Raw genomic sequence first — 14,404 nt, forward strand, 5'->3', positions numbered from 1 at the left:
GACGCCAACTCAACTGAATGCCCACCTCCCCACTTGCAGGTTATGGTACACATAGCATTTACAAATACCAGTGCAAAAAAAAAAAAAACCCAGGAAAAAAAAAAGCTGTTTGTGTGATCTGGGGGGGATGGAGCAGGTTGGGTTTTGGGGGATTTATGCCACCAGTCTGGGACCTGGGTGAGCAGCAATGCTTCTGGGAGGCAATGATGAGGGCGCTGGCCTGGGGATGAGGCAATGTTTTGGCTCTGTGCTGGTGTCCATCACCCAGAAACACCCCAGAGGTGGCCCTGGATGGTGCCCAGAGCCTCCAGCTCTGTTCCTTCAGCCCATTTCTCTCTTGATGTGACTGTGGAGGAGCTGCTGCTTGCTGGGACTTGCAAGGTCTGCTCACATTGGGTCTTCTCCTTCCCAGGTCCACCCCTCCATGGAGAGCTGGTCACCCCACACTGGCTGCTCGGGGGCCGGACCAGACGAGCTGTCAGCCTGGAGGAGAAGGTAAGGGCAGGTCCTGTACCTGTAGGTCTTCATGGTGAGACTTGGATGGAGATGTTGAGTTTGCAGGGCTCATGAGCAGGATGTGGGGTTTGCAGGACCCTTCCGGTGATGACCACATCTGCAATATTGTGTGCAGTTCTGGGCCCTCAGCTCAAGAAGGACAGGAACTGCTTGAAAGAGTCCAGCAGGGCCACAAAGATGAGGTGTGGATATAGCACCTATGGTGAGACAGTGGCCTTGCCATGTTTTCTCACCATACAAGCGCTACCACTTGTAGAAGTGAACACGGTGGAGCATCTCCTGCTGAGGAGCGGCTGAGGGAGCTGGGGCTCTTGAGCTTGGAGCAGAGGAGCCTGAGGGGTGCCCTCATTCCTGGGGATCCATTTGGAAAGGGCAAGTGTCAGGAAGAAGGAGCCAGGCTCTGCTCTGGGATGTCCAATGCCAGCACAAGGGGCAATGGTCCCAAGCTGGAGCACAGGAGGTTCAAGCTGCAGATGAGGCCAAAGTTTGTGAGTGTGAGGGTTCTGGAGCATGGCCCAGGCTGCCCAGAGAGGTTGTGGAGTGTCCTTGTGTGGAGACACCCAAAGCCCTGGCCGTGTTCCTGTGTGACTGCTGTGGTGATCCTGCTGTGGCAGGGGTTGCACTGGGGGAGCTTTCCAGGTCCCTTCCAACTCCTCACATTCTGTGATTCTATGAACAGGGAAAGCAGAAGGTGCAACAGTGAGTTGATTAATTGTCTTTGCTGTTGAGCAGTAGGATGGTGGAGTCAGCATTCCTGGAACGGTTCAAGAAGTGCCTGGATGTGGCACCTGGGGTCATGGTTTAGTGGCCATGTGGGGTTGGGTTGACGTTGTACTTGGTGATCTTAGAGGTCTCTTCCAACCTTAATGACTCTGTGACGAGCTGCAGGATGAGCAGAAAGGAGCTGGGCAGTTTGGAGACAGAGGCCATTGGTCAGGCTGGTGGCTTGGCCAGGACAGACAGATTATCTCCACTTCATAAGATGCTCGTGGTGACCCTCACCTGGGTTGGGCCCCTTGCCCGGCTCTGAGGTCGATTGGCTCCACAGCTGCCCATCGGCCATGGCAGCTGGTCCTTATACCTGGCAGCTGGGGGGGTCTTGGGGGCTGTGGTCTCCTTCGGGGCAGATGAAATCACTTTAAAACAAACATCAACGCGGGTGGTTGCAGGAAACCGCTGTACTCTGGGGCTGAGTGGAGGAGATTTGGTGCTGGGAAGTGACCTCTGGGGGCATCTCCTTGGAGCAGGGGCTGAGGATGCAGCTTTGGAGCCACCTGAGGTGCCTCCACGTGAGACCTCCTTGTTGCAGGCAGGAGATACTGAGGAGGGAGTCAGCTTCGCTTCTTGGCAGCAAAGTGGGGCTGGATGATGCCTTTTACTGGGGGAACTGGGACCATTGCTTCCATTGGTGCTGGTTTTCTAGTAGCCAAAATAGCCCATGGCACTGGGAGTGCAGAAATATCCCCTCCCTGCCCCAGATGGGGACTATGTTTAGGTTGGAAGGCACTTCAGACAGGTTTATTTTGGGCAGCGGGAGGTTTATTTATACCCTTGCTAACCCCCTGCTGCCCAAAATTGCGCCGGATGGGTGCGAATTTCGGGAGTCACCAGGGGACCCCAGGGCTGGGGTGGTTGGGCAGGTCCTGGCATGGTTCCTGGCGTCTGCTCAGCTCTGTGGGCTCCAGCAGCCCCAACCAAGGAGGTTCCTGTTTCTTGGTGGGGGGGGGGAAGGAGAGGAGTGGTTGTGACCAGGAGCAGGGGTGCTTCACAGGGGAAGGATGGTGACAACCAAAGGATGGGGTGGGGGCAAATGGTCTGGGATGCTGTGGAGTGGCCGTGCCATGATCCAGGGGGACATCACTATGGTCAGGATGATGGGAAGAGGAAGAGGATGGCGGTGGTGGCCCCATGGTACCGTCGTGTGTGGGCTGGCACAGCACTGGGGGGGCTGGACTCTGCATCCCCCCCTCTCTCTCCTATTGTTCGAGGCTGAGCTCCCCATGGGCTCCCAGCACAAATGGAAACGATTTCAGAGAGGCCATGGAGGAGGTCGTGGGGACCCGAATTTCAAACAGCTCCCTCATGTCTGCCAGCGTGGGGTGAGACCCTTCCCTGCTGCCCCCATCCTCCTCCTGCTCCTTCCTCCCGGCTTGGGGTGCAGGGTAAAGTTGACCATGGGCTTTTCCAGCTTTTGGGAGCTAGAAATGGAGGTCGAGCCCTGGCCTGGGTGTCCCACCAGTATCCAGCCCTGAAATCCTGTCCTGGAGCTGGGACGTGGATGTCCCCTTCATCCTCGCTAGCGATCGCTTGGACCATCCCCACTGGTCGGGGTGTGAGACTCTGTTCCCCCTCCCAGCCGTGTGGTGTGGGTCCCCCCCCCGGGAGCATCCCACCCATGGCGGGGGTCAGGTCCCTGCTCCGGGTGCAGGAAGGGAGGAGTGGGACCGCCTGTGGTTTGGGGCGAGCCGCAGGTGCCAAGGGCGCGCGCTCCTGCAATCTGTTTCCTGCAGGGAAGCCCTTTTCCCTTGGCAACATCTGGTGGGACGGAGCAAACCCTGGCGTGGTCCCTGAGCCAAATTTGCCGCGAAACAACCAAAAACCTCTGTCTCCAGGGCCTGGATTCCCCTGGGTCCCCCTGGAAGCTGCTTTTCCAGTGAGCACAATGCTCGTCCTTGAGGTCTCGGATGCCGATCCTGGTGTGCGTTTAGGACAAGGCTTTGCAGTCCTTGGGCTGTGCTCTGCAAACCCCAGCTCTGCTGCTGGGATCCAGCTGCCTGGGGAGGACCTGGCTCACCCACAAGGCTCCAGCTGCAAATCCCATCACTGAATCCTCTGTGGAGCATCTCCTGGTAGCTCCCATCCCCGTCGTCCTTGTTACATCCGTGCTCTTAGGAAATCGGGGCTTGTGGGACCGGCTCGAGCAGATGACCCGGCTGTGATTTGGACATAGATTTTGCATTTTGGCTTAAAACACAACCTCCTTGGCCCCAGCTCCTCTGCAAACATCGCTGCGGTTTTCCTGATCAGCTAAGGCTGAAAAATAGATGTGAGCTTGGCCCAATGGATCAGGGCTGGGCTCTGGCCAGGGCATGTTCATCCCAGCTGCTCTTTGCCTCGCCCAGCCCCTGGTGTGACTAGTTTTGCTGGGATGTCCTGGAGAGGGGCCACCACCTCCACATCCAGCCAGGGCCGAGGGAAGGTGGTTCCTGCAGCCTGGGGTGGGGACTGATTCATCCTTTTTGGGGTTGCTGGAAAAAGATGCTGGGGTCTGGGAGGATGCTGGAGCCTGCAATGATGGTGGAGCCCTGAAGGATGCTGGAGCTTGGGATGATGCTGGAGCCTGCAACGGTGGTGGAGCAATGAAGAATGCTGGAGCTTGAGTTGATGCTGGAGCCCAGGGTGATGCTGGAGCCCTGAAGGATTCTGGAGCTTGGGATGATGCTGGAGCTTGGGGTGATGCTCAATCCTGGTGCATAATGCCTTGGCAGGCAGCTTCTGGGGACCCAGCTGCTTGCCAATTAGACTCAAGGCATAATTATCAGTGTTTAATTAACGCAATAACCTTCCCTGGCCTCAGAGCTGGGCTATTTGACTCCAGCCCAGTGTGAGTGATGCTTGCGCCCTCCTTCTCCCTCTTTTTCCTGCTATTTATTTCTCCAGGGGCTGAGCTGGTTTCAGCCCATCCCAATTCAGCTCACTCCTCTATTTCCCACTGCCTCTCTGTGTGCTCCCAGGGGAAACTGAGGCACGCGGAAGGGGGAAAGCTTGCGATGCATCCCCTCACAGAGCTGCAAATGCCGGGATAACCCCAGACACACACACGGGGGCCTTTAAGACCACGTCTGGGAAAGAGCATTTTTGCCAGTAAAGGCCTTTTGAGTCAAGGCAGGGAGTAATTGCTCGGGAATTTAAAACCGGGAAGGAACCGGCAGGGACTTGGGGAGGAGGAGGAGAAGGAGGAGGAGAGGGTATTAGGGAGATCAGAGACCAAACAGGCTTGTAAAAAGGGAGGGCGAGGAGGGGGGGACAGAAGGGAAACGGCGAGAAACCCGTGCAGACCATGTTTGGCCAGGGAGGGATGTTTGGATAAGCTCATGTTCTAAAAATACAGCCCGTTCCCACCATCGCCGAAGGAGGGGAGGCTTCTGCCCCGGCTTCTTCCTCCCCGCATCACGCAGGGCCCCTCACCAGGAGCAGGGACCATGGCCATGGCTGTGCCGAAGGGGCTCATTGGGATGCGGCAGGGCCTTGGAGTTGCCTTGCTGTTGATTTTTGCTGTTGGGGCTCACTTTGCTGTTGATTTATTTTGTTTTTTTAAAGCGCTGTGTCTGGTCTCCTTTTTTGGAGCTGGGAAAACGGCGTTGGAGGCGGAGGGGGGAGACATGGCCGGCCCTGCTCCGTCACAGCATCCCCACGCTGCCGGCCTTGGGAAGTGGGGCCATGAGGGCTCGGGGCCATGAGGGCTTGGACCCATGGGTCAAACTGGGGCCAAGAGCATCCCTGGGGCCAATCTGAGTGACTTACTTGAGTCCCTCCATCCCTGGAGCTCAGTTTGGGGTGGGGCTGCAGGGACGCCCATCCCAGGAGCACAAACCCTGTGTCCTGCACCCCAAAATCCTGTGTTTTGTCCCTTAGAAGCACACTGGTCCCCAGGAGGGTGGCCCTGGGGCTGCCAGGCTGGAGGTCCCTCAGCATCCCCAGGACGTGAGGTGAGGACCAGGGTGCATGAGAGGCAAAGCCTTACCAAACATCTCTATAGGTCCCGCCGGGCTCCCTGCATCCATCATGGATGGGGAGGGACTGAGCAAGGGAGGCTGGGCCATAGGGACGGGGCGATGCTTTCGGTGTCCCCAGTGCTGGAGCCAGGGAAGGGACACAGGGACATGGGAGGAGGTTTCTGGGCTCCAGCCCATCCCGTCACGTGCGAATGGGCTGTGCTGGTGTGGATCTGTGCGTAGGGTTCCTATTTAACACCCTCCAAAGCGAGGGAGTGAGTAAAACCACCGACATCCTGGGGAAGCTGAGTCAATCGTTTCCTCTTGCTGCCCCCGTGGTATTTTTAAAGGTGCCATTATCCAGTGTCCGGGCGGTCACTATTTCTTTCCGTATCCCTGTACCCCCCACCCAGGGACCAACCTTTGCAGGATCCAGCTCAGGATCTTGGGTGGGATGGAGCACACAGAGACTGCATTTGGGATGCTCAGAGCAGCACTCCCAACCCTTTATCCTGTATCCCATATCCCATATCGGTTCTCTCCTGCTGCCAGCAGAGATGGGATTTGCTTTCTCATCTCAGCTCTTGCAGGGTGAATCTCAGCACGAATCCTCTTTATATTGGCTGCTCTCCATGGGAAATCAAGCAGGAGGGGTTATTGGATGAAATCTATGACAGGACCAGAGGAAATGGCCTTAAGTTGTGCCAGAGGAGGGTTAGATTGGATATTGGGAAAATTTCTTCACTGAAAGGGTTATCAGGCACCAGAAAGGGCTGCCCAGGGCAGTGGTGGAGTCCCCATCCCTGGAGGGGTTTAAAAGATGGGGAAGTGAGGTGCTGAGAGACGTGGTTTAGTGGTGGACAGGTTACGGTTGGACTCAATGATCTTCAAGGTCTTTCCCAACCCAATGACTCTGTGTTTTTGTGATTTCCCACCTTCCACGGGCTTGCTCCTGCTTTCCCAAGCAGAGATGGTGCTCAAAACTCATGGCTCCTGCTGCCCTGTATGGCTATGAAGCAGTAGACCCTACAGTAATACCAAGCAGGCAACATCCTGGGCTCTATCTTTTCTAACCCTGTCTCTCCTTTCCTTCCTCCGTAGGTGCCGGCACCTGCCCAGGGAAAGGTGGCTGTGACGGTGGAGGGCAGAGAGCTCGTCCTGGTGCTGGAGAGGAACCAGTAAGTGCTGGGGCTGGGGATGGGGCTGGCGTTGGGTGTCCCTGGCATGGTCCCACCTGGAGCCGTGGTGTCCTGGCCACCCTGTCCTGGCTCTCCTGCCCGCAGGGAAGGGACAGCCCAGTGTGACTTCCTTTTTCCACTGCCCACACCCATGTTGTGTAAAAAGCAGCCTTGGCTTAGCGCTGGGAGGCAGGACCTGGTGTGGGTGAAGGTGATGCGGGGTGCTCAGGGGGTGGAGAGGTGCCAGACTCAGCAGGATTTGGGGCCAAGGGGCTGCCGTCCCACTCTGATCCTGTGAGGTCTTTGGAGGTATCTCATGGTGGGTTTGGAAACCTCTACTGGTCCATTCTTGAGGTTGGCAGCCTGGCACTGTTCCTGGGTGACCTTGTCATGTCACCTTGTTTGACCCTTTTGGGGCTCCTTCTTTGGTTTGGCTTGGATGCAGGTGCCAGCAGCATCAGTCCCCTCACGTCGAAGCAAGGAGAGCAGCCCTCTCCATCTCCTGCACTGCTCTCTTGATCCTCAAGACCTTGTGGCATTTGTCCCTTTGTGGGTTTGGGTCCCTTCTGGTGCTGAGTGGCCCCTGCAGTGGAGAGGTCAGTCTCTGCAGGACGGGTTTCTGCTTTCACTTCTGCTTCTTCCAGTAGCTGGGGGAGGTTCATGCCCACAGAGCCCTCTTCTTGCTGCTGTTTGGGCACAAAAGCAGCCACTGTGGTGTCCCCAAAAAGCAGGTCCCAATGCTGAGCTCTGGATGAGGGCACAAACAGATGAGGGGGGTTGGTGGCAGCAAAAGGGACCTGAGCATCCAGAGAGATCCATGATACTCAGCATCATCCATGGCACCCAAAAGCATTCCTGGTGCCCAGGACTGGCCATGGCAGCACCCATGTCCTCTGTAGCACCCAGGACCATCTATGGCACCCAAGGCAGTTGATGGTGCTCGTGATAGTTCATGGCACTCAAGAGCATCTATGGCAATGGGGACCATCCATAGCACCCAAGACCATACATGGCACCAAAGATGGTCCCTATGGCACCCAGGATGGTCCACAGCACCCCAGACTGGCTGTGCCCAGTGGTTGTGACTACTGGGGAGACCAATGCAGCCCTGGCCACCTACACCTCTGTCTTGTGTCAGCAAAGAGGGCTACCTTAGCCCTGCTAGCTCATGGGCCAGTGAGGCCATGCCAGACCTCAAATCTTCTCTCTTCTGGGAGATGTGGTTGAGCTCCAAACCCATCCTTTGTGGTGTTTTCCAACAAAGAGAAGACGAATCTCCTTGCCCACCCTTCCCCAAAGCTCCTGGTCCTTGGCTTGCCATGGCAAGGACATCCCAGTGCTCTGAGCCATACTGGGTCTTGCTGTGCCCCTGGATGGGGAACTGGTTCAACCCTCCCAGTTTTCCCCATTCCCCAGGCATGGAATTTTGCCCCTCTGCTGTTGTCGTCCACCCCGTCACTGTCCCCGTCCTGCATGGGTGCTCATCTCACCAGGCTGCCCACGGATCCCTTTCCAGGGCCCAGACCAAGCTCCTGTCTCCTTTCTCCGCTGTAACTGGAGTTACTGGTGCCAGCCACCCACTCACAGGAAGGCTGGGAAGCCAGGAACGTGCCCACAGCGCCAATTTTGAGGCCAAACCGGTTGCAAAATAGAAACCAAGAGGCGGGAGGCCTATTCTGGGGCTGGCTGCTTGGGTTATTTTCTTCTGTGGCAGAATAAAACCCCTGGGACGAGGCCAAACCCTACAAATTTAGGGCTAAAATGGCAGCAGGGACAAGCCCAGCCCTGCTTTGTCCTTCTTCAGGTGGCCGAGCCTCCTGCACATGTGCTGGCCCTTGGGGTCCTGCTGTCCCCACCAGTAGCTTCAAGCTCGTGATGGGACACCCATCACCCTGACATCTGGGCAAGGTCTCACAGATTTGGGTGGTGTGGGGAAAGCCCTGTCCCCTTCTCTTCTCCCACCACCCATGGGATGGGGCTGCTTCCTGGCTGTGAAGAGACCCCAATCGTCCCGTGTCCTTGACTGTACCCCGAGTAAGGGGTTGACCCCTTCTTCTCCCATTGGGATGCTCTTCCCTGGGGTCTTTTCCCAGGGACTGGGGGTGGGTGAGCAGTTGGGGTCATAGAATCATCATTGGGTGGAAGGGACCTCGCAGCCCCCCAGTCCAACCCCCATGGGCAGGGACACCTCCACCAGCCCAGGCTGCTCCAAGCCCCGGCCAACCTGGCCTTGGGCACTGCCAGGGAGGGGGCACCCACAGCTTCTCTGGGCAACCTGGGCCAGGGCCTCACCACCTCACAGGGAGGAATTTCTTCCTAATATCCAGTCTAAATCTCCACTCTTCCAGTTTGAAACCATCATCCCTCATCCCATCACTCCGTCCCTTGTAAGAAGTCCCTCCCCATCTTTCCTGTAGCCTCTTCAGGTCCTGGAAGCTGCTGTAAGGTCTCCTCAGAGCCTTCTCTTCTCCAGGCCCCCACCATGTGGGTCACCCATCCCAGAGCAGGAGCACCCTGAAGCAGCACAGGCAGCCCCTTCCTTGCTGAGACGCAAAGGGGACCTGGGGACACTGGGCTGTAATTTGTGTCCCTGCTGTTCGGGGGCCAGCCCTGATGCAGCGATGACGGCCACACCACCAGCTCCACCGCTTGGAGCCCTGCAATGGAGGGTCTGTCCCTGTGCCCAGACACATGGAGTGTCCTCACCGCTCTCCCTTCTCCTCTCTCCACAGGCTGCTGGCACCTGGCTACACCGAGACGCATTACACCGCGGATGGGCAACCTGTGACGGTGACCCCAAACCACACGGTGGGTGCTGGGGGAGGGACGTGTGTCACACATCTCCATTTTTCGGGGTGCTTCAGTGCTCAGGAGGAAGCCGAAGCCGCACCGGGGCGCGGTGTTTTCGCTGGCAGCTTCCCTGGCGCCGGAGGAATGCGGCCGCACGTGGCTCCTGTGTCTCTTGGCCGTGTTACAACACCTCGAGAAATAAACACAGGCAGCGCCGGGCTGGAGCGGCCCTCGCTGTCCCGGCTGTCCCGCCACCAGCCTTTTGTCACCCGTCCAGCGCGCCCGGCTCCATCGCGGGGCTGGTCGTGTCCTGGGCTGAACCCCCAGAGCCGGCAGCCTCCCTGCTCTGTGTCCCCAGCGTGGAGGGACATCGCTCGCTGGGAAATCCAAAATGGGTGTTTTTTTTGGGATGAGAACACGGGGTTTGGTGTTGCCCAGCCCTGCGTGGTGGTTTCTAATGGAGGTCTCCATCGCTTCTCTCCAGGAGCACTGCTACTACCATGGGCACGTCCAGGGCTACGGTGGCTCCTGGGTTGTCCTCAGCACCTGCGTGGGATTTCGGTATGGAGATGTGTGGGGCACAGGGGCTTGTGGGGCTGATGAAGGGGGGGATTGATCCAGCTGCTGCCCTTTTCCTTTCTGCAGGGACCCCTTCCTGGTACCACCCTTTGGTGTGGACCAAAGGGAGGTGCAATGAGTTTGTGGGGTCTCAGCAGGGGCTGTAGGAGTTGAAGGCACCACAGGAGCCATTGGGGGTTGTTCTTTCTTTGTCAGGGGCTTGATAGTGCTGAACAGCAACACCAGCTACTACCTGAAACCCCTGGGGACCCCGAAGCCGGGCCACCACCTCATCCACCGAGCAGAGCACGTGCCCATCCGAGGCGGGACCTGTGGCCACGGCGACGATTTCGGGACCACCATCGCTGACCTCACTCGGCTCTTCCGGCCCATGCACCACCGGGTAAATCCATCCCCCTGGGGTCCTTTGCTGGCAGAGGGTTGGGAGCGGGGTTGTCTCGTGGTGGGGGTGCTCATCACCATGGCATCTGGGCAGGGTTGCACAGGCAGATGGGAGCTGAGGACTCTGCGTGGGGAGCTGACCTGGTTTGAGTTTGGGCAGGAGACCCTAAAGGAAGGAGGTGTGGGTTGGGTACCTGTGCTGTGTTGTATGGTGTGGGATGTGATGTGAGGTGATGTTGGGACTTGCGCTGTAGCCACTCTGATTTTCCTTGTTGCCTTGTTTGCCCTCGTGCCTCAGTTTCCCCTCGTGCCTCAGTTTCCCCTCTCGGTCCTTCCCGAGCAGCTCTGCGGTGCCTGGGAAGCCTGAGATGCCCAGAGCCGTGGGCTGCCGGCTCCTTCGCTTCTCTGAGCCTTGCTGTCTGTCTTGTAGGCGAAGAGAGATGCTTGGAGGACCATGAAATACATGGAGCTCTTCATCGTTGCCGATCACACACTGGTGAGAGTTGTGGGGGGCAGAAACTGGGTACCCTGCCAAAAAGCTGGGACCCCTCTCTGTCACCCTCCTTGCTCTTCCTTTGGTGCTCCTTCCCCATTCCCGTCTCTCTGCAGTACAGGAACCAGAACCTCAACCTGGGCCACACCAAGCAGCGCATTGTGGAAATTGCAAACTATGTGGACAAGGTAACAGGCAGCAAGAGGGACCTGCTGCTCCCTTCTGACCTCCTCCATCATTCCCAGTGCAGCTGAGCTCGGGGCCAGCCTGGTGGTGGCCCTCAGGGACTGTTCCCATGTTGCTGGGGCTATGAGTTTCGATGGCAGATGTGAGTACGCAGTGGGAAATCACCTACCTGCTGCAGCAGTGGGTACCAGTGCCAGCATCCTCGGCACAAGAAGGGACACATTTAGGTGTTGTCAGCTGTTGGGTGGCATTGTGCCACCCTGACTGGCTCCTGTGCCTGTAGAGCTCGTGCTTGCAGGTAGACCTGGGACAAGTGTGTTCCAGAGTCCCTTGAGGAGGTAAAGCATGGAGACCCACCAGTTGAAACGCCATGGAGGATGTGCAGTGAATGCCAACCCCGTCCCCTCCATCCCTGTCCCCTCCCTCCAGTTTTACAGGTCACTGAACATCAAGGTGGCCCTGATCGGCCTGGAGGTGTGGACAGAGCGGGACCAGTGCGCCGTCACCAGCGACGCCAACGCCACGCTCTGGGCCTTCCTGCAGTGGAAGAAGGCGCTGAGGTCCCGCAAGAAGCATGACAACGCCCAGCTGCTGACGTGAGCACCCCTATGGACCCAGGGGCAGGGGGCTCCCAGCCCTGCCTGGGGTCTCCAAGCCACCCTTTGGGTTCTCCTTTCTGGGCAGGGGGAAGACTTTCAGAGGGACAACCATCGGCATGGCCCCGCTGGAGGGGATGTGCAGCGCGGATAACTCTGGAGGTGTCAGCGTGGTAAGAGAGGGGCACAGGGGTCCCTGCTGCTCCTTCCAGGCTGGGGGACCCCGTCGCCACCGCATCTTGCAGGGGTTCTTCACGGATTTGGAGGACCAACCTCCCAGGGGTGGTCATGGGATGCAGCCTGAGGGCAAATGGTGATGCTGGTAGCCCCTTATCCCTATGAGATGTGCCCAAGTAGTAAGAAGGGTGAGAAGGGGCTGATTTAAAGGTCTTCTGGCCCATGTTCACCCTCAGCTTGGAGCAAGCAGCAGCGTTGGGACCTCCTGTGTTCCTCCTGCCCCTCATATTGACCAGCCCCTGCTTCTTCCCTCGTTTCATAGGATCATCTCCACCCCAGATGACTCTCATCCTCCTCCTGATGGAGTGATGGTGGCCCTGGTGACCTGTGGTCCCTAGGCAGGGTGGTGGTGTGGGGCACTGAGGTTTCTCTTTTTTTGGGATGCCCTAGGTTTTCAGCAGTTGGCTCTAGCAAAAACGCTTCCCAACAGTCCCATGTGGGCCTTTTAGGAGACCAAACCCCATGAATCCTCCTTCATCTTCTCTCTGTCCCTCCCACATGATCCAGTTGCAATCCCAGGGTTGTTGTGGTCCCTCCATCACCCCAACCCCATGCCATGACCCCTCTCCATCCCTCCTGGCTGCTGTGCTGATGCACTCCCCATCCCTCCGCAGGACCATTCGGAGCAGCCCATTGGAGCAGCTGCCACCATGGCCCACGAAATTGGCCACAATTTTGGCATGAGCCACGACAGCACCGGCTGCTGCGTGGAGGCCACCCCGGAGCAAGGCGGCTGCGTCATGGCAGCAGCCACTGGGTAAGCGGTGATAGGGACAGGATGTGGTGGGCTGGGAGTCCTGGTGGGGATGAGATGTGGCAGGCTGGGGGTCCTGTCCTGCAAGGCAACGTTGTCGGTGCTGTGCCCCATTGGAAAGGGGGACTGGGCTGGTCCTTCTCCTTTTTCCCTGCACATCCCAATTCCTTGGGGTTCAGGAGCAGGCAGGGCTGGTGGCCACCAAAGGATAGCAGCCCCATCCTAAAAGCTCCATGGATGGAGGCAAATGGATGTCATTGGCTGGACACATCATGGGAATCCAAGGCTTTTTTCTGTGCTGACCCAGGAATAATTTCAGTGCAGTGAAATGATTCATTATTTTAGGACCAGAGGGCCAAGGGGTGCCCAGTCATATCGGTAGGGTGGCATTGTGGTCTATGGTGGGATGAGCTCACATCCCTCACCCCAACTCCACTAAATTTGGATGCGGGATGCTCCAGAGTGGCATTACCTTTCCTGCCCTCTAACATCCCTCCAGGGTTTATTTTCTTGTGCTTTTACCCTTTAATTCAACCCAGAACTGTATGAAATTCAGCTGCTTGGTGCCACTTCCCCTTCCAAAGTCCTTCTCCTGTTGGGTTTTCCAGCTCCTGACAATACAACCATCCCAAATTTCCCTATACTGCAGAAAAGCAGCAGTCTATTCCCCATTATTTGAACCTCCCTGCTCTTTCAGTTAATACATAACCATCAAAAGACAAGATGTGGTGTCGGGGTGGTCCCAGGCTGGTTTCCTGTGGCTTTCAGGGCTGTCAGACCATGGTGCAGACCCCGTGGGGCTTGGTTTCTGTGGAGGTGGATTGCGGTGGGGCAAATTACCGGCTTTCCAGGTTGAGATAGTTGTGCAGTTGCTTATTTAGATATAAAAAACCCAAATTATCCTGCCCCCACCCACTGGAGCTGGTGGTGCAAAGCTGCACCAGTACAGATGCTGTGGCTCAGCTGCAGCAGCCAAAGCCCTCCCAGCTGACCTCTCCCCATGAAGTTTCTTCCTTATTTTTGGTTATTTTTACCCATTTTTTTTCCCCCCTACATTGGCAGGAAATACAATTTTTACTCTCTCCAACCTCTCCCTATTTTTACATTCATGTACCAGCTTATGGGTGTATTTACTTGCTGGCTCTCCTGTGCTTTGCGTGGACTCACGGCTTTCCCTGCAGCTCAAGAGATTTCCCCCAGACTTCAAAATGACTTTTAGAAAAATGCCCTCTGTGTCAGCTCGGAAATGAGATGTCCTCATATGAAATGAAAATTGATATTCTTTCAGCCGTAAGAGGAAATGAAAGCAGCAGCGAAGCGGGGAGCGGTACACAGCTCGTACTTTTGGCTTCCTCCTTCTTAGGGCATCGCACAAAAAACCCTCCCAGCTTGTGCAAAATTAAGGAGGGGCCCTGCTCAGAGCTTCTCCAGAAAATCACCATTTCTCCCCAGCTCCAGCTACGAGAGAAGTGACCTCACTTGTAGAAGGCTCTGAGGTTTTTTGGGTTTTTGTGTTGTGAATGATTTAATACATTTTTTGGTGTTTCTTTTCCATAGTTCTTTAATTTTTTAGAGGATTTTTCTCCATCTCAAACCCGGAGCTATTTTAACAGCCCCAAGCAGGTATTTCCTGTCAGTGGTTTGGTGCTACCAGCCACCTATTTACCAGACATCCTGAGCAGATGAGATGCTGCAGATGTGGGGATTAGCCTTGCGGTTAGGACAGGGGGGCCTGCGGTGCCCCAGGTGCAGGGGACCGGGACATGGAGGTGACACCTCCACCAGCACCGAGCTGGCAGAGCCTGCGTCCTCCTTGAGCTTTGAGGTTCAAACCATGGGGGTCTCCAACCTCCAAGAGGTTTCTTTCTGGAGAGTTGATGCCCTGGTCCACTCCACCCCATGCTGGAGAATATTTGGGCTCAGCGTGGTGTCCCCTGGTTGTGAGTCTGATCACACACACAGAATCACACAGAATGTGA

General features: G+C 56.8%; 1 protein-coding gene across 1 annotated transcript; it reads left to right on the plus strand.

The window, feature by feature from the left end:
- Nucleotides 1-412: 412 nt before the first annotated feature.
- Nucleotides 413-12,428, plus strand: ADAM33 (ADAM metallopeptidase domain 33; the record flags this gene model as incomplete). The annotated part of the gene is made up of 10 exons (XM_010187546.1): nt 413-495; nt 6,333-6,409; nt 9,142-9,217; nt 9,684-9,760; nt 9,974-10,160; nt 10,590-10,655; nt 10,769-10,840; nt 11,268-11,434; nt 11,523-11,607; nt 12,286-12,428. Coding segments are annotated over 10 exons (1,033 nt in total), but the record flags the coding sequence as incomplete, so codon positions are not given.
- Between the last annotated feature and the right edge of the window lie 1,976 nt (nt 12,429-14,404).

The sequence above is a fragment of the Mesitornis unicolor genome, unplaced genomic scaffold (assembly GCF_000695765.1).
Source record: "Mesitornis unicolor isolate BGI_N332 unplaced genomic scaffold, ASM69576v1 scaffold36336, whole genome shotgun sequence".
NCBI classification, from domain to species: domain Eukaryota; kingdom Metazoa; phylum Chordata; class Aves; order Mesitornithiformes; family Mesitornithidae; genus Mesitornis; species Mesitornis unicolor.